At 38.4% G+C, this 20,165-nt stretch overlaps 1 protein-coding gene across 1 annotated transcript in view; it reads right to left on the bottom strand.

Moving 5' to 3' along the window:
- Positions 1-20,165, bottom strand: part of myo10 (myosin X) — a 169,334-nt gene that overhangs the window by 55,453 nt on the left and 93,716 nt on the right. Inside the window, exons 5-19 of the mRNA XM_084731325.1 lie at positions 12,322-12,456; positions 12,063-12,187; positions 11,533-11,546; positions 10,983-11,067; positions 10,639-10,742; positions 9,569-9,698; positions 8,582-8,700; positions 7,566-7,712; positions 7,035-7,135; positions 5,266-5,332; positions 4,756-4,848; positions 3,739-3,807; positions 3,560-3,642; positions 2,731-2,839; positions 643-723 (exon numbers count right to left, since the gene is read on the bottom strand). Coding sequence (XP_084587451.1) covers positions 643-723; positions 2,731-2,839; positions 3,560-3,642; positions 3,739-3,807; positions 4,756-4,848; positions 5,266-5,332; positions 7,035-7,135; positions 7,566-7,712; positions 8,582-8,700; positions 9,569-9,698; positions 10,639-10,742; positions 10,983-11,067; positions 11,533-11,546; positions 12,063-12,187; positions 12,322-12,456 — 1,462 coding nt within the window. The remainder of the gene's footprint in view (positions 1-642; positions 724-2,730; positions 2,840-3,559; positions 3,643-3,738; positions 3,808-4,755; positions 4,849-5,265; positions 5,333-7,034; positions 7,136-7,565; positions 7,713-8,581; positions 8,701-9,568; positions 9,699-10,638; positions 10,743-10,982; positions 11,068-11,532; positions 11,547-12,062; positions 12,188-12,321; positions 12,457-20,165) is intronic.

Raw genomic sequence — 20,165 nt, 5'->3', positions numbered from 1 at the left:
GTTTTTCAGCATAGAAAACAGCACAATGTTTGTATTAATGTTATCATGACTTCAGGAGTTGGAAATTCTTTGATTAATTTTATTATACTGGTACAAAACCCAGTAAAACCGAACTAGGATTGGTTATATAATTATATGAAGTTTAATTACTAATGTATTACATTTATATTACTATATATCACAACAAACCCACATTAAATTCAGTATTTTGTGAGTATGGATTATTCTCTCCATCATCTCCACTCAGTGTCAGGAGTCACAGTTCAGGCGGCGAATCCCACCACTCGTTCCTGTATATCATTTGTGTACATTATCCCCACATTCTCTACTACTGCAGCCTGTTGCTAGGCAACCTGGGGTCAGAGGGCACCGACAGGGCCAGACACTTCTCATTCCTGTCTGCGGCTGGTTGGTGGGGGAGGACCGTTTGATTATTAGATGACAAACGATTCACACACACTCACTGTGATACTTCACTGCTCCGACATCCTGACCTGCTCGTGTTTGCTCAAGGCAGAATGGTGTGTGTGTGTGTGTGTGTGTGTGTGCAAATGTGTGTGTGTGTGTGTGTGTGTGTGTGTGTGTGTGTGTGTGTGTGTGTGTGTGTGTGTGTGTGTGTGTTCATGCAAGCTCAGCACTCACCTTTTTAGTATTTGGTTTGATGCATCGAATGAAATATGGGTTAGAAGTGCTGAGTGTGGCCATCAGGGAGTGTAAAGAATCCTGCAACAAAACAAACACTTCTGTCAAGGATAGTATTACGATCATTACTGGCACTGCTTCTACTTCTACTACTAACATTTCTACTACTTCTACTAATAGCAGAGGTGGTACCACACCCACTGAGGCTACTATCATTAATTTTATTAGTCTTTATTATCGCTACTGCAGGGAACTTTCATATTTTGTTGATTTTGGAGGCCAATGTAGACAGCAGCATGTTCCTTCCATAAAAACCACAAAAAAAGACATCAAAAATAAAATTATCTGAATAAAAGTTAAAAAACAGTTAAAACCCCTTGTAGTAGCTTTAAACAGGGGTGAGGGGATTTATGCAAGATTTAGTTAACAGTTCATTTTTATCTGCAGTCTCTGAGCAGCTGCATGCAGAACAAACACCAGACATTAAAGAAATTAATTTACATGCAACAATATTACATTGTCTCTATCACACTAACAGTTGTACAGACAAATCTGAATACCATCCAGTACAGCTATAAAATTAATGCTAACTACGATTTAAAATCTGAATCATAGACAAATTAATGTCGACATGATCGGTTGCTTCATATCCATTTTTTTTGCACTGTGGGGAAAAGAGTGAAAGTCTGTACAAGTTTTAAGCTCAGCTGGTCGGATTTTCCTGTTTGTGATTTTTAATGTTGACTCATTTACTTAGAACACAGATGACAAAACCTCTTTAAGAGTGGCACTGTAAATTATTACAAATACATCAAATCAAATCAAATTTCTGAGGACATAATGAGATTTTGAAAACTCTGGAGGTTGAATCTGGACAATATATTATAATGATGTTGATTTAATGATTTCCTAACAAAATATTACTACTATGACATCTAATACTAGTACATTTTTAATACTGCCACTACTACAAAATCTATCTTTTCTAACATAATTTGTATTACTGTCAGTACTTTTACTACTACAGCTACTGCAAAATCTAATACTACCCCTGACATTTTGTTTTGTTTTTACTGCTATTATAACTGAAACTCCTGTGTCCATGCAGCAGTTACTGCTATTACTACTAACACTAATTTGTACTACTACTATTTGTAAAATATATTGCTTTGAGTTACTGTAACTATCACTGAAACTGCAGTAACTTGTAATTCTAGTATTTCTACCAATAGTATCACCATCATCAATACTTCTACTGTAATAACTTCAACTAAAGCTGCAGTGTGGTTCCAACAACTGTTATTTATACAAGCTGTTGCTAGTTAGCTGGTTGCTGCTAGTACATCTGGCTTATGGCTACAACTACTACCGCAAGTGCTGCTATCACTACCAATGCTGTGCAAGTTACTGAAAGTAGCTCCTCTCAAAAGTAATTAAATTACTTTACCAAGTGATGCATATAAAAGCAATTAGTTACTAGGAAAAGTAACTTTTATGGTATTTTAACATGTCTGCCTCAATTTTCTTATTAATGCACAACTAGCTATATTATTTTAGTGTTGCTGTGGCACAGTTTTTATCTATCATTGTACCCATTATCACTGATAGGCGTTATTAATACTCCCGACCACCAGGGGGCAGCAATGACTATTTAAAAAAGTAATGATGTTAGATGTTTAGTTATCACTAAAAGTAGTGGAATTACAGTTCCAATACTGATAACTATAAGTTGTTGCTCACTGATTTAACTAATACAGCATTAATAATGAGTAATCTTAAAACTGGTGTCTTATTTTGGAGGGATTTCTGCAATCACTGCTAACAAAATAATAGTTATTACTACTACCAGTGATGTTACTGCCTCTACTGCTACTAGCGTTACCGTCATAACTACAGTACCACTGCTGCTAATGCTACTATCACTACTACGACTAGTGACGGACCTAATTAACTAAAAACAACACGTATTTCTGTGTAACTTTTAATAGAGATCCGCGAGCTCTGTTGAGTTTATGTGGTATTTAGCACTAATGACCACTGACAGTGTTTGAAGGCGACTCACAGTAAACATGTTTATTTGTGACTTACCTTAAACTGGGAGCTGACGGTGGGTCGTCTGTGCTTGGAGCTGCTCTTCAGAGTGTCCTGTTTGTTTCGACTCAGTACGTGTTCAAACAGATCGTAGACAAAGTCCAACCTGACAAAACAGACAGGGAATCATGGCTTAATGCACACAGAAATTATTCACATAAAACTATCATTATATTTTTCTGTATTTCAAAACATTCATTCTACAAAATAAAATGAAAAAAACTCAATCAATGATATTTAAGGCTTTTCAATAATAATCTCAGAGATAAAACCTTTGTCCCAAAAAGACAAACAAAGAAAATTAACTGCCAACTATTTTTGACTGACTGATCATTTCAGAAATTTTTAAAGCAAAAATGTGAAATATTTGTTGATTTCAGCTTCTTAAATAAGAGAATTTCCTGCTTTTCTTTGTCATTTATGACAGTAAATCAAGAGTCTTTGGGTTTTGGAGTGCTGGTTGGACAAAAGAAGCAATTTGAAGACGTCGCTCTGGGAAATTATGATTTTTTGACATTTTATAGAGTAAACGATTAAAGGATTTGTCCTGGAAATAATCAGCAGATTAATTGATAATTAAAATAATCATTAACTGCAGCCCAAAAACATCAAAATGTTTATTTATACTAGTGCAGTTTAAATCTCATTGAGCTCAGTGAGAATTAAGGTGAAGTTTGCTTATGAGCGAACAAAGGTTGGTCTGACCGAGAAAATCTGGAGACACAGACCAACATACCAGTCAGCGAGGCATTTATTCCCCTTTTTAAATATATAAATGACAACAGTTGATTGGATGATAAAGAAAAGTTAGAAACGCTGCACCCACCTGCTCTCCCTCAGCAGGTTGAGGATGTCGTCTCTGAAAGTGTCTCTGTTCTTCTCCAGCATCCCCCTCACATCGTACACCACCTGAAACAAGCCACAAGGGGGCGTCAGTGAGTTCTATAGGAACAAAGAAAAGGGGAGCAGCACATTTTTCTCTTTGCACAGATTTAAGGGTCTCACCTCTCCTGCATAGTGCTTGACTCCAAAGAAGTGCACAGCAACACGTGGTTTCACATAGAAGGGATTTTTCTGCAGCGAGAAAAAGCAAAAAATCTGTTTAACGACCTTTGACAAACACTCCTTTGTTTCTCCTCCGTAACATCACCAACAAAATCAAAGACAGAGAAGATTCAGATGATTAGAAATCCTTCCTGCACCTGACTCCTGAGGGCAGAGCTAATCAACTGCTGGTCAGAATAATAACTGCATGAAACTGAGAGGATGATTTGTTCCTGATAAGGTTGTAAAATAAGCAAATGAGGCAGTAAAAGCAGTAAAATTATTCTGTGAAGAATCGATTCCCATAGTTGCCCCTTCAGCCCCCTTTTACAGACGTCATGTCTGTGGTTCCATAAATCAAAATAGACTTTTATTCAATCATGATCCCGTTTAACAAGGCTGTAAAGCTTCTCTAGGAGCACGGCCAAGAAACATATTTAGTGCTCATATTTATTCAAATTAAACTTTAATACTTGCAGTCACATCAGTGTTTAAAACAAGTCAAGCTGTTTGCTCCAGATTTAAAAGCCAACAGTTATACAGGGCCGCTGGCCAGAAACTGCTAACAGGGATCAGCATCCTGTTAGCAAAAGATGCTAATTTTTACTACAATTTGGTTTGTAATATTTCCAGACAAAACAACTGTAATAAATAAATGACAATGACTTCATTAATCTGCGATAACTTCATGTCACTTGTGGGCTACTTGGGCTAATATGAATTCAGAAAGTCTTAATATCCTTAATATATTTACTGCCATTTTTTGCAGTTGGAATAAGTTTACACTTTGCAGCATTAGCATCTTAATTCTAAACTTCCTGAATGTGCGTCTGACGTATTGTTTTTCTGTCCTTCTGTCGTTGAATATGTAACCGTCCAACCAAATTCCAGCTGGATAAAATCTATTGATGAGTTGGTCTTGAGTTGTGAAGTTAAATGAGGCAGAATCTTGTTGTTAAAAAGGTGAAACGGTCGTACTGAGTGCTGGCTGTGGAGTTTCTCCAGTAAGGTGTCGTCTGTGGCTTTGGGGAAGTGACTCTCCTCATTCATCAGTGCCAGGAGACCCAGTTTCTATGGAAACGCAGAGAGATCATCATCATCATCATCATCATCATCTTCATCATCATCATCATCATCCCATCATTTCATCTTAATTGTGCTTAGTTGATCCACACCACTGCCACCATCACATCTGCTTTTTTTCTTCTTCTATTTTTACACTTGACTTGTCTGATTGTTATCTTTGAATCATATAATCAATATTTGTTTATGTTTATCCTGCTATTTTATTTTCTGTTCCCTCACATCACAAAAACTTCCAGTGCATCCTGCAGCATCATCTCATTATTTAGAACTAAATTATGATTAATTTCACCTGCAACAAGACTATCTAAAAATACGCGTTTTAAAAGTAAACACTCTTCATTATCAACAGCATCATTGTCCCACTTCCTTCTGTGCATAACCTGACAGTTCTTCTTGTCGTACCTTCTCGATCAGATCCAGACACTCTCCGTTGTCCATCCAGTTGATGTCGACCCAAACAAGACCTTCCCTGCAGAAAGCAGCAAAAAAAGTACAAACATAGGATCAGACACATTTTAAACAGCAAATGAAGAGACAGACAGCATTTAAAAATAGTTGAGCATGAAAGTAGACCTCTGCCAGCAAAGAGGGAATACCACCTCCATCAGGAACATGTTTTCACCCTGACTACTTGTTATAAATGGTAATAAATGGATTGTGATTAACAAAGAGCATTTGGACAAACAGCCAAGTCAGTTTCGGGGTTGCACAGCTTTGCAAATTAGGCTACAAAATCATCAAGTGTTGGTGGAGGTTTGGACAGGCTGCCTTCAGGCTGATGACATCATTAGCTGCATTTTTTGTCTAAATATTGAGAAACATCAGGTAACAATTAAGTCAGGCTTTGCTCTGGGAGTGGATATGAAATGATGTTTTTGTATATGAAATCACAACACTTGGCAGACGATCTGCAGGGTCCTGATTTTCCACGCTGGCTCAGCCAAAGCGAAGGAGTGTTAAAGAGCGAGACTGAGGGCTCCACAGCCGTCTAATGTCGCCTTAAATTTAATCTTATCCCAGTGAGAACATGTTCAAGTTTGAAATATTAATTTTATTCCACACAAAACACACTGTCACCATTTTAAAACCTGACAAAAGCTGGTAGGGACCTAGCTAGCTGTTCTCTTTAACATGGATTGACATTATCACTGCTATAAAGTCAAAGAGCAGCAACCACATACATTATCTGGTCAAAACTGCGTTAAGACCACAATTTGACTTGTTGACATTTCTTTTATAATAGATATATATAAATTATTAAGTTATAAGAATGTGTAATTTCAGTCTAGACCCCTGGAAGCAAGAGAGGTCTTTTAAGTTAAAGCTAGCTTGTGAGACAGTAGTAGTAGTAGTAGTAGTTCAAAACTAATCAATAATAGAATATTGTCTCAAAACTGAAACAGTTCCCAAAAATTGTCTTAGAGTAGCCTAGTTTTTGCATATTTTAGGTATTATGTTTCAGCTATGCCTTTTTTTTTTCTTTTTGGGGAATGTTAAACTTGAAAAATCCCCGAAAACTGTTTAAAATAATGTTTACTGTTGGTCTCTACCTTTGTTAGCAAGATTAGCTTACAGCTAAAAGCATGAAAATGTAAACTTAGCCAGGATCACATTTATAAACTGATAAAGAACACAATAAACCCTGAATTTAAAATATAAAATGTATATTTCATTATAAAAGTCAGCCCACATCACAACAATAATCAAATCGGCTGAGTGTAACGTTTTCAACACCTCATAATAAGACAAGACAAGAGGGCATTTATAAAATCTGAAATGGATACAGGAAGTGTTGAGTTTGTATTAACAGCGTACCACATTAAATCCAACAGTGCAACCTGGAGTGGATCAAAAGCTCTGAAAACATTTCCCATGATGCTTTATGTTCCATAACAAAAGTATTACTTTTTGTTAGCATGTTTGTAGCCTAGCTGTCATTTTGTGCTGGTTTATAGTTTGAACCATCAGTGAGGCGGCTGTTCTAACTGTATTTTTGTGTCTGGGGTTTGGAAAGTCTTGTTCCCTGTGTTAAATATTATTAAAGGCTTAACTTTAAAGGTTTGTCCTGAAACAACATTTTAGCCAGAATAATTAATTGGACCTGCAGAGTAACTTTAGATAACATGATGAAAAACAAAACGATCCATCAGGAGTAAACAACCTCCACCTACTTGTTGTATTCAAGTTGCTCCAGGGAGAAAATGTGCTTGTTAAAATATTCCTGAAGCTTCTCATTTGCATAGTTGATGTTGAACTGCTCAAAGCGGTTGACCTGTGGGGAACAGAATTAGGCAGACATTAGACACAGAAAACACTGATGGGGAGCTAATGAACTGAAAAACAAGGAGTCCCTGAGGTGTATTTACTGATTTCCTGATTAACAATTAAAATATGATTTAAGTACAAGGGAAGGGGAAATAAATGAAAGGTCATATTGTTGAGTTTAAGTGAGCGTGCGCGTGTGAGGAATTGGAATTTAATGCAATTCAGTTAAATTTAATAAACCTTATTTATCCCTGAGAGAATATTAGACTGCGAGTTCATATCAGACACATAAAAATATAAAAAGCTCTGGAATCCCTGCGTTTCTACTTTCTGCTCAATTATCTGATTCTTTGGTTTTACTTTATATTTGTTAATAAGTGTGTCTAACAGTGCTGAAAGTGTCTTGTGGCGATTTTTTTCCTCTCCTTCAAACACACCTCAAAGTTCTCAAATCCAAAGATGTCCAGGATGCTGATGGACTTGAAGTCTTCCATGCCCCTGATGCGGTTGTTGAGCTTGCGGATGATCCAGTTAAAACACTGAGAATAAAGTGCCATGGCCATGGAGTCTCTGGAGTCCACCGCCTGCAGACGAGGAGGGAAAAGTACAGCTCACACTTGTTTCTTAAGATCTCTAGTATACAGGTTAGTCAGAGAAAAAAAAATCCTGTTTCCAGAAAATTATTCAGTCATGCATGACTTGTTTTAAAATATCATATCATACTATTACATTGCAGGCAACATGTTAAGCACAGAACATGACAATTTGTAATCCCAAGACCTTAAACATTATTAATTGTGGTATAGGGTAGATAAATGTAGTAAGGTTAGGTTTATATTTCTGTGGGAGACAGCTGCCTTTTTTCTGGTATCATGAAGAGCATCACGCCTCAGAAAATCAGCTGCTTTCTCTTTTACATCTCGTTTTGTTTTCAGAAATATATTTTTATATTTACTTTTGTACCTGAATTTCTTTTTTTTGCTGCATGAACAACCAATGAGATTATTTCTCCCTAATCAAAGCAGAAAAAATAGCGCTACACAAATGTTATTCTTTGTTTTGTAGTGGGTCGAATGGAACAAAAGTTCACGTTATCTTATTGGCTAATCCAAAGAACCTATTATTTTGTCACTGGGGATTAATAAAGTTATCTATCTATACAGATTTACAAATCAAAAAGGACATAAAACTGAGCTGCATTACGAAAACTACACGTTTTTTAAGTAGTCAGATTACATATAGCAGTTATTTCAAAAGTATTTCAAAGACTACATTTCTAATCCATAAAACATTTATTATAGGATAGATGTATATGTTTAAAAAACTTGCACAGTTTTTGCCTGAAAATAATCCAAAGACAATTCACCTGGAGTCTGTGAGTGGAACTGTGGAGGGAAGTTTGTAGTGATGATTACAGGTTATTATACAGGTGTGGTGACGGGAGTTTACTGACCTGTTCCACAGTGAGCGGTGTGGAGATCTCCTCGCCCCTGAGGATCATGGACCGATGGGTCAGGACCTCGGCCAGCTGATCCGAGTTCAGCCCCAGGAGTTCAGAGGTCCGGCTGAGAGCTGCTGACGCCAAAGAACACACGAACACACGAACACACACGAACACACACACACACACACACACACACACACACACACACACACACACACACACACACACACAAATACCTCATCGTCAGAGATTTCAGAGATGTTTGGACTTTTAAAACTGAGCCAACATTCAGTACAGATGTTGGCTGGTATTATCCTCATCTATTTCTTTTATTTAATTAAGCAGATGATGATCACACAGCAGCCTCCTACTTTTCATTCATCCAGCTCAGTCCAGTGTTGAGATCAGGAGGCAAAAAGCAGCGACCACATGCTCATGTCACCACGATCGCCCTCTCAATAATCAATAACTGCTGTCACCGTCTTTTAAAGTGTGACCTTTGACTCTTGAATATTAAACACATTTGCATTTGTTCAGTCCGGTGATAAAATGACCTCAGGGGGCCAAATGAGATTGTTTACTCAAAGGTCAAATCTGTCTGAGAGGAAAGAAAGAAAGGACAGAAGGACGGCTGAAGTGACGGCAACAACCGTCTCAGCAAATATATTTACTTTGTCACTTAACAAGACAAAAATGGATCTCTGATAGAGGCGGGAGTAGAAAAGGTTAAATGCACGAAAAGAAAAAAAGGAAAAAAGGAATGACCAACTTCACTGCTACTAACAAAGTCCAACTATTTATGTCTGAGATCCTGAAAATCACCCGTCATAAATCACATGCCCACTAGGGGTCCTCGTCAGGTTAATTCGGACACGTTGTAGAGCATAAAACTGTTAAAATGCTGTTGTTGGAAGTTGGAAAATATTGAAAGTGACAGTAAAAGAGACTGAGGACAGATGAAGGTGTCAGGTGGAACAAGAGGAGAAACTCTCTGACCTGATTTGGAGGAGATTTGCGCTCCTCCGGCTGTTATGAACTCGATGTTCCCTGCGTGGAGGATTCCGGCCAGGAGGCGCAGGATCTCCCCGATGTTTTCCTCTGTGAACTGCATCGTTCGCATGGAATTCTGTTAACCACAAAACACACGAAGAAGAAAAAGAAGAAGAAGGAGCTGATGAAAACCTCAATTCTCAGCTTTGTGTTCTCACTGCAGGCGGGCGAATTCCTCACCAGCTGATGTTGTTTGTTTTGGGTCTGGACTGAGAATATCTGTGAGAGCTGCTGTTAGTTACGATCCGTCTTCAGCAGATGATTGGCCTTTTGGGGCATTCTGGAGGTTTGGACTGACTCGAAGTTACGTGTCTGTTGGTTTGGGTTTGGCAGCAGTGGTTTCACTTTTCAGTCTCACCAGGATCAAATGTTCAGAGAGTTTCAAACTCCGATTTGTGGTTTTGAATAAACGAATGAATGAATAACTCCCACAGAGATAGGGCTCTGAGGTATCGATTGAAGTAACCCAGTACCGAAACTTCTCCAGTCAAATCATACCTGTATTCTATACTTTGTTAAAAACCAATAATTTGGTTGTATTTAGGCAACAAAGCTACTTGGTTAAGTTTAGTAAAAGGTCATGGTTTCAATTAAAAGAGGTTGGTGGTTATGAAAGCTGAACGAGATGGAAGTACGTCATGTAAGTTAATTCACGTACTGAAGTTAAAAAAAAAGACGATGGAGTTGACTTGTAGTTTCACATGGGACAGGACCAGAAGTCTCCTGGGTGAAAGTCCTGTCATATGCTGACTTTAATGATCTTTAAACTATGTTACCTGACTTTTTTTTTCTCTATAACATCCTGCGTAAAACGACACGCTGTCTCTGTATAAGTCACAGACTAAATAGCGTGAAATGACACCGGAGAAAGACACAAAAAGTCCTAAGACACTGACATGGTATTCATAAGTCATTTGATGAGACCAGGCTGGTCTGAAAAGTCATCATAACTTGTAGCCTTAAATGCGTGAATATGGTGTACATATTAGTGATAAAACCAGTTGTTTCACGCGTACCAGAACATCCTGAAAAGTGCCGCTGTCGTTGATTGTCTTGTCAGGGTGGCAGTTGGACTGTCTCAGGTAGTGGTAGCTGTCAGCATTTGTCAACCCAAAGGCCTCTGCAATACAAACAGTGTACACACAGTCATTTTCCTGTCAATAATATGTTATATAACTGTATATTATCTTTAAAATGTTCACTTTCCTGAATGCATCATGTTGTAGCTGTAAGTTCTGCCATTACAATATGTTAGTGTGCAGCTTATGTTTTGCATTGAACACTTTTAGGAGCTTTTCGTTTGACAAAAATGCATTGTTACTCTATATTTTTGTATTAAGTTTATTGGTGTGTGATTTACCTCTCTGCTGGCTGTTGGTTCCTGCTAACAGGGCGTAGAAAATGTGGTAGTTTCTCTCCCCTGGGTTCTGCCGCACCACTCGGTTCTGTAGTAAAAAACAAACACTGCAATTAGTTATCAACTAATATCAATATCAATATATTAATATCAACTTAGATGCACAGTCTTAGGTAGCACTCAGACCAAAATATATCTTTTGAGCATCTAATCCTCTAGTATTTGTGTTTCATCTTTCACAGAGAACAGTGAGGTCAGTCAAACCACTCTCGCAGCACAATCAACTTCTTCCTGTCTGAATTGTTTCATCCGCTCTGTCTTTAGTTATATTCTGATAAGTGGTGAGCGTCTGGAACAAACATTTTGGCAGATTATAAGAGTGTTACGCTGTAGACGTGGTTGTGAATGTCAGGAAGTTGTCAACTTTGAGAGCTGCTCTCAGTGAAGGATGAAACTTTTATCAGCAACTTTAAAGGTTTAATATATTTTGATGGAGTGTCACTTGAAAGTCACTCAAATGCAGCTGTGGGATTGAAGGAGGATGGACACTCACCTTTTCTAAGAGGTCTGTGGTCAGAAAAATGTCAGTCAAGGCACATAACAGTTGGCGACTTCATGACTCTGCAGTGGCTACCAAACTGATTTTTCAAGTACACTCAAAGCAAAAAGAAGAATTCAGTGGAAGCAAAAAAACTAGCCACAATACATTAGCCAGCTAGTTAGCATACACATGACATCAAGTTTATACTGACCATATTCGCTCTGAGTTAAACGAGCTATGTTAGCCAATGGGAATTGATTGAACTTTTTCTAACTGATCGTCAAAACAAATTCTGTTTGCACCTGAGGTAAGACAGCCATATTGGCTATTTACGCCTTCAGGGAGACAAATAATGATCTTAATCAAATACTAACCATGCAGTCGCTCCTCCTTGTGTATGACATTCTGCATATCATATTACCCTTAAAAGCAGCTTTGCCAACTTCAAGTACTGCCTTCCTGTATATTAACCCTGGTTAGGAAATACACAGAGGGAAAAAAGCGGCACAGCCACTTAACACTGAGTAGGATTTAAAGGATACAGTCAACGATTCGTCCTCCCTGGATGTTGCCCTTCTGGCTGAAATGCAGCTGGACAAACTTCCCAAAGCGGCTGGAGTTGTTGTTGTAGACCGTCTTGGCGTTTCCAAAGGCCTCCATGATTGGACTGTGGAGTGAAGAAGAAGAAGAAGAAGAAGGAGAAGAAGAAGAAGAAGAAGCAGGATCATGAACAACAGTTTCTCTGGTAATTAAACCGTTACCGTGGAAAACAGTAAACCATAAAAGAACGTGAATGATGACCTGCTCTCCAGCAGCGCCTCCTCCACGTGTGACGTCCTGTCTCTGGACGATACCTCCAGGGAGTGCTGGCTCATGCAGGACAGGAACTTCAGGATCAGTTTGGTGCTTTCTGTTTTCCCGGCGCCGCTCTCTCCGCTGAGGGGGAAGAAAACAACAGAGGTAAGACTACAAATCTTCTTCTTGCCCTTGAGCAAGAAACTGGCCTCCCTGTAGAGTAAATAATTTCCCCACAGATATATTAGAGACTGGTACTATAACTATTCTCCTTTCCTTCATAAATTTAAAGGAAAACAAATTTTATACAAGTAAAAAAAATGCTGTTTTCATCAGTTTTATTATATTCAATAAAGTACTTTTTTCAGGTCGTCATTTTACTTTGTTCTTTAATATTGCAGTGAATATTGTATCATGGAACATTTTTGAGTTTTTGGTGTCATTACATCCCTAACTGGTAGTAATACCAGCAGTAATAGAAGCAGCAGAAGTAGTAACACCAGTAGCAGTACTTGTAGTAGCAGTAGTACTAATAGTGGGAGTAGAACCCAACTAAACACAGTTACTAAGTGTTTCAAATGTTTTGCTGCAATAAATAAAGTTATTGAAGCTCAATAGTGCTTGAGTTGTATTTCAGAATCAACACCTTATTATTTTTTCAGACACTCTTCAGCCTCAAGCATCTTTTTAGACTTCTGATTGGAGCAGAGAAACCATGACACAAGTCTGACCCGGTCAAACAGCTGAAAACTGTGTGTGGGAGTGCGTCTAAATTTGTTTACTCACAACAAATTGGGTCACACATGCAGCTGACAGCATCATGATGAACAGTCAGGGTAGATATTCTAACAGTCAGCCACTAGATGGCGCACCGGACGCTGCTGATCAGCTGTACGCTGACTCTCATCACTGACATTCACTGATTCCTGACTATGAATGAAATCCAGGATGCAGCAACACAACAGCAGGCCTCACAATCACACATGAACATCAGTATGACAAGAAAAACCTTCTTCATCTTATTCTCCACAAGTGAGGACTGAAAAATGCATTGTGGGATTAAATTTTCAGAGGAAGCTGAACCTGACTGATGTTGGCACACACTACAATGCTATAATAACACTATAATGCAGCTTTTAATGTCCATCTGCTTCAGCCTGTTTTCGTTCAGCAGACAACAGTAGAGGAGATGCTGCCTGTGTTTGCTAACATTATATCGATGCCATGTGATGCTGAAGAATTAATTTTGTGTTTACAGCTTGTTTTGCTGCCTCCAAGTGGCCAAAAACCACCAATCACTGCTGCTTTAACTGTGTCCATTTGCAACAGTAACTGATGTAAAGGTGAAAGGAAACGTGCAGTTGATAATCCTGATGATCTTATTTCAAGTTCAGATCAGTTTAATATTTAAGTTAAGACAGCAGCTGGAGGAGAAAGACAGTAAGAGCCCTGCAATAACAGCACTAATCATAGTTCTGTTTATGAACAAATTTGGCTCAGAGAGCTTCTAAGAAAAGCACTGATGTGTCCAGTCAATGAAAATGTCAGAAAATAGTGAACAAGAGTTTCAAATCATCTAATTTACAACAATATAAAACAAAGACAAGCAGCAAATCTTTCCATTTGTGAAGCTGGAACCAGAGAATGTTTGGCATTATTTGGGAATTTTTGAATAAATGTACCTAATTGCATTGTTTTGTTGTATGCAAAGTGAACAACAAATCTACATTTTTAGAGGCAAAGAAAAGAAGGTTTTCTCCTGAACAGACTCGTGTTTGTGAGTTTTAAGAATTGTCAAACACCTGAGGGCCATTAAACGCATCACAGAATCTTAAAATCACCCACCCAAACTGCATTTGCATCATTTTTTCCACTACGCAGTAACAGACAATTGAATTTACTGTGTGGACACAGCGTGATGCCCCTCAGCGGAACCCCGAACCCCCTCACACACCTCTGCAGTGACATTAAACATGAACCTGGCAACCCGTGGCCGCGCGGTGTGAGCTTCAGGCTGGTCACGTTAATTATTAACCTGTAAACCCATTACACAGACACAGAGAGCAGCTCCAGAGCGTTAGATTAGTCCCAAAAAGACACGTTAATCAACACAAACAGGACATTTCAAGGCAAAACACACAAAGACCATTAGAGGACGTCCTGCTGGCCATAAACATGAACAACTACAGCTGTTTTTAAAGGAGCATACCAGCTTTTTTTTTCATGTTTTATTCCATTTATCACAAAAGTTGTGAACAGAATGGAAGTTAGAAAATGAAAACACCACAGATTGTTTTCATGCTCACAGTGATCCAGCGCCTTGAATGTTAGATGTTTTTCGAGTGCTTTTCCTGTCTGTAAACATTTTATAACAGTAGGTGTGATTCATGCTAGGAAGAAAACGCTTCATTTGGATAATGGCTGGGTGGCTCCTGACAGCGCTGGAAGAAATGTCTGGAGAATATTAAGACTGCTGCACAGAAAATTATGTGTTTTTTTGCTTCCAGTTTGGTTTAAATAAAGAAGCATCAGAGCACAATAAAGAGCGAGCAGACATGGAAAGATGGAGGGTTCTTACACCTTTTCCAAAGTCAAATTCAAGCACTTTTCAAGACTTTCTAAAGTGCATTTTCAAACTTTTCCTGCATCTTACATTTATGCACATACACTCAAAATGATTATTTCACTTATTCATCACATAAAATCAGATGTTATTGTGCTATAATTAAATGTTCATGATAGAATTCGGGTCACAAAATAACGGAAAACACAACAAAGTTTCATGTTTCCAAGATGTTACCTGCCTGAAAAAAGCCTTGGCGTCCTAAATAACCTGCCTGAGCCAATATCAGACTCAATTAATTTCTTTATCTAGAAAGCAAACTATTCAGTCAGGTAGTAATTTAATATGAAAGTAATGCATTTGCAATTTGAAGCAGTTTCAGGCACTTTATTCAAAATCAAAGCACTTTTCAAACCTCGAATTCACACCTCGGATTAAACACTGAGGAACATTCAAATTTAAATTTTTCAGATTAAAAGTCCAGAAAATCTCTGAGTTGAACCAACCCAACCGAAATACAGGAATATCCTTGGTGTGTGTGATGACTGTCTGACGAATTTACCCGGTGTGGGATCAATAAAGTTCATCTTATCAATGTGAAAATCTAATGTTATTTGGGTTTAGAGATGAAAAAAAATGTATTGGTCCAGTCCAGGTTTTCAAATTGGGGTCTAAGAAGAAACAGCTGGTTGTTGGGGGTCCCCAGCAAAAGAAGGAATAGAATATTTTAACCTTTATCACATTTTTTTGGACACTAGAACAACACAGGAAGAAGACCGATTGGCTATTTTGACTGATTCCAGTTTGATGATTGATCGACTATCAAGACTTTATCATCTTCAAACCTAAAGTGTAAATTAAAAAAAGGGGATTCTTTCAGATAAAATCATCTCTAACTTGGGTTCTGTGGATATATTTTGTGGGGTTTTTTTTTGACAAAAAATTCAGATTTTCAGCTCCTGCAGTGTGATGATCTGCTGCTTTTCTTCATCCTGTCTGTAGCTCTAGTCTTTAAAATATCCTCTGAATCTGAATCCAGCACAAGTAAAGTTAAAGGCAGCACAACTGTCTTCCATCAGCTACCCAAGTCCAGATTTCTGCCGCATGAGAGCACCTTGAAAAGAAATTAGAGGCTTGTTTCATATGTTGTATGTTCCTGTTAGATGAACTGACAGCAGACTGAGGGAATTCAGAGGCAGCGGGGAGCATATGGACCGACTACATTACAACATATCCTCCTCCTGGGGCGTTCTAGCGGTTCGGAGGCCTGAGGTTCATACCACACAGTCACGACACTGTGAAAAACATCCACAGCCTTTCACCCAATCTCTGCGCTGACTCTCACCACTGGAAACCAATCTAATAAGGCAGAAATGTTCTTTGTTTCCTCTCCAGTTAAAGTGAGAGATTTCAACCTTTTATTTCCTAAAGCAAGCTGGAGATCATTACGGCCAAGCTTGAACACAACAATAATAAAAAATAAAATCTTAAATGGAGTTTATTCTAATCCCTAATAAAGTATTTGTTATGACAGGACAGCAGAGAAAACCTAACATGTAATGGTTGTTGGGCAGATCTTAAGCATGCTTTATTTAGAGTAACATAACTTTATTTATATGTCACGTAGAGACAAGCTGCCAAAAACAGTTCAAAGTGCTGACGTGGGGATTTCACATACAGTAGTATCTCACTTGTCTTCAGACCCCTGGGCCACATTTGGCCCACGTTCCCTTTGTTTTGGCCCGCCATGATTTTACAGCTCACGCTTTTATTCTCCACATTTTGAGAGCGCTGTAAAATCCTTACCGTAGTGACTACAGAACATTTTTTTGTGCTTCTAAAAAGTCTGTATTCTGAGTTTTACGGCAATGTACAGGACTGCGCTGTGAAGCTTTAAAACATCTTATTTAACTGATCTTGATTGTTAAATAACAAGACAAGGCCTGTAATGCAAGGTATATAATATTTTTCATCTTTTCTGTTTTTTTTAAGCTGAATTTTTCAAGCTGAAGTCAGGTTTTAACTCTTGATAACAAAGGAGGACGATGCAGCTCTTCAACTTCATTTAAAGCACCTTGAGTTGCATGCACTTTCTGTCAGAAAGGTGCCTTTCTTTTTAAATGTATGCTCCCAAAACAAAGCATATGGAAGTTTTTTTTTTCTCTGCAAATGAATAAACTCACTATTAAGCTGTTTAAAGAGTAGTGTTAAATTAATTTATTCTAGATACAAAATGTAATTTTTCTATAAAATATAAAAGTTCATGTAATTTCGCTTAACATCAATATACTTATTTTTGGCCTGTGGTTAAAACACAAATTAATTTCTGGCCCTTCATAGGAAAGAATTTGGGCACCTCTGCTTTAGACTGCAAAACTAATAATTTCAGTGATTTAAAGCATACATAGACTTTCAGTGAAAATGAGGTGGTATAAAATCCCTTTATATATAAATAGACTGTATTATAGTTTTATTTCTTGTATTTTCTGCTGTTTGTGTGCATGAATGGTGAAATACAATAAATGGTGATTTTCTTTACAACCTAGAACTGTTCTATAATAATATTTTGAGTGATTATGATGACTAAGGATTTGTAAAGTTTTAAAGGCAGCTGTCATTTTTGTCTTTTTGTGTATTTGTGGGTCAGAAGTCAGGAGTGAGGACAAGTTTAAAAGGTTCTAAACAAAGACAAAAATGTTGGCAAAAATCAGTCACAACCGACTCAGAGGGTTTTAAGACTAATTGTGAAATCTGGGCACATTTGGTTGGAAAATCTATTAAGCCAAACCTTGTAAAGCCTTGTCAGGTTTAAAAATTGATAATGTGCGATTCTCAAACCTTCACGGGTCTGAAAGGGAAAAACACGAGTCCTCATCATTTGTCTTCCGGACAGCACCGCTCGCTTTAGCTGTGTTTTATAAATAAAGTTGAACTGAAATGTCACGTATGAGCCGTGCAGCACGGTCGGTCATATCCCTCGAGTCAGTGGCACATTCCTTCCTGATGGACAGAAAACAGGACTGGTCCTGCAGATAATGTAAACTCTGAGGGTGTCTGGCTATAGGTCGAGACGTGACTACGCTGCACATGTGGACAGATGTTATGACAGAAAGGGCTGCGGTTTAAATGTTCCACATGGGGAAAAATACATCAGACGATGTTCGGGTCATTAGCTTCTTTGAAAGCTGCCATGCGTCGTTGTCATTTTAATTATGACACTTTGGAATAATCACCATCAACAACTCAGAAGATGGAGGTAATGACTGTCAGCTCTTATCTTACACCAGTGGAACAGTTTGTGCTTTTGTTTCTCCAAACTGAAAACATATTTCTGCTGCTGTCTTTCCTCCCCCTCAATGAACAAGAGTCAAAAATATCTTGAAGTGACTCCAGCTTTCAATCATTTCACTGTCCGCTTTCAACAAAAAAATGAATAGTTCTGTTTGTCCTGGAAGAGCACATGCTGTCTGTTTGGTGCCGTAAAGAAATCAATCAATGCGCCTCTCAGCTTGTTTTGATGTTTTTCTGCCCCCTAGTGGCCAAAAAAATGCTTGATGCAGCTTTAAACTTTTGCCTTTTTTTCTTTCACTTATAATTTAACTCTTTTTAAACAGCCTGTAAACAATTTCTGCCACTAGGGGGCTTTAACATCAAGACAATAACAAAAGACATAGTTTAAGGATGTTGTGACATAGTGTGGGATCATGGGAGTTGTTGTAATTTGACTAAGACAGAAATCATGTTCACAGATGTGGTAATGTATCAAAGTTTTATTCACATCACATTTAGTCACGATCACCGACTTCCTTTCCTATTCCCTGACAAATCATCTGGCCGCTGTCTTGAATAAAACTACATAGAAAATTACGTAATTCAATAATAACAATTCAAGTTTGAAAAGTATTTGGAAATCACTGCATTCTGTATTTATTTACTTTTTATGCATCATCCCACCTTTTTTAGGAACGGTGTTGCACATCATCAGTATCTCAGTGATGTGTTTCTCTAAATTTCTCCTGGTATCTTTCTGCCTCCTACTTTTTGCAAAAGTAGGGAAAAGCAGGGAAACACTTCACCCCGGCTGACCATCTCTGCTCGCAGCACTTTTTTAAGTACGACAGGAGAGTTATATGGAGTTGAATGTTAGGCTCCAGTTTTTGGTGGTCTTCATTACAGCTGAAGAGAAACCATAAATTCAAACACAACCGCAGACCTCAGCGGCGGCTCTCCAACAGCGGGTCAAACTTTCTTAAAGGGATTGGATCTCACTTTAAAGGGCTCAGTGTGTGTAACTCATTTAAATAGCTTAGACTACAGTGACGGCCAAATCTGAAAGGGCCTGCTAGATGTAACTCATTTAAAAGACCTCTGGCTGGATGCCAACTTATCCAAACTAGGACAAACACACACACACACACACACACACACACACACACACACACACACACACACACACACACACACACACACACACACACACACACACACACACACACACACACAGGCTACAGCTAAACAGCGCCCTGCCTTTGTACTAATCCCTGGCTCTCCACATGCCGTTGCCACCCAAGGTAAAAACCCCCCACAGGCAGGAAGGAGGGAGTCTTCAGCGGAGCGTCTGAGCGTGTTGGACAAACTGCCCTCGCAGCTCTGGACCTCACCCAGGCCTTTTGTAGTGACGAGCAGAGCTGCAGGCTGTGGTAAAGAGTGAAAGAGTTTCTGCAGGGAGGAGAAACCGAGACGAAAAGTGAAGCGCGATGAAAGAAAAGGGAAAAAAAATATCTGTACATACGAGTCATTCAGTCCGGTGTTGAGCTGGTAGAGCTTTTTAAAACAGTGAAGCGATTTCATCAAATACCTGAATGTTTAAAGAAAATTTAAAGAAGATGAAGATTGAATTTCTGTTGAGACAGACTGGAATGCCTCATGCCTGAGGTCGTGGACACTCTGCAGGAGTCCAGAAATATTAAAACTTAACAAGTCAATTAGTTGCATCTCCAACTAATCTCCATCTCCATTAAAATTGAAATCGACTCCCATACTACAGAAATCTCATGGGAATCTAGAAAAACTGCACATAACATTATATTCCCTAAAACTTAAAATGATGACATAATTTGGCTAGCTTTGTTTCTAAAGCTTGGAAAAAACGTCAGGATGGTTTAGTTGTTAAATATTAATTGTAATTTATGCTGCTACTCTGGTTTCTGGTCTGTCTTTTGGTTTCGGGGTGGGGTGTATTGTTTGTGTGTGACACGATAATAAAAAATCAAACAATCAATCAAAA

Source organism: Lutjanus erythropterus, chromosome 12 (genome assembly GCF_056507025.1).
Source record: "Lutjanus erythropterus isolate fLutEry1 chromosome 12, fLutEry1.hap2, whole genome shotgun sequence".
NCBI lineage: Eukaryota > Metazoa > Chordata > Actinopteri > Lutjaniformes > Lutjanidae > Lutjanus > Lutjanus erythropterus.
This window is presented reverse-complemented; position numbering and strand designations above follow the sequence as displayed.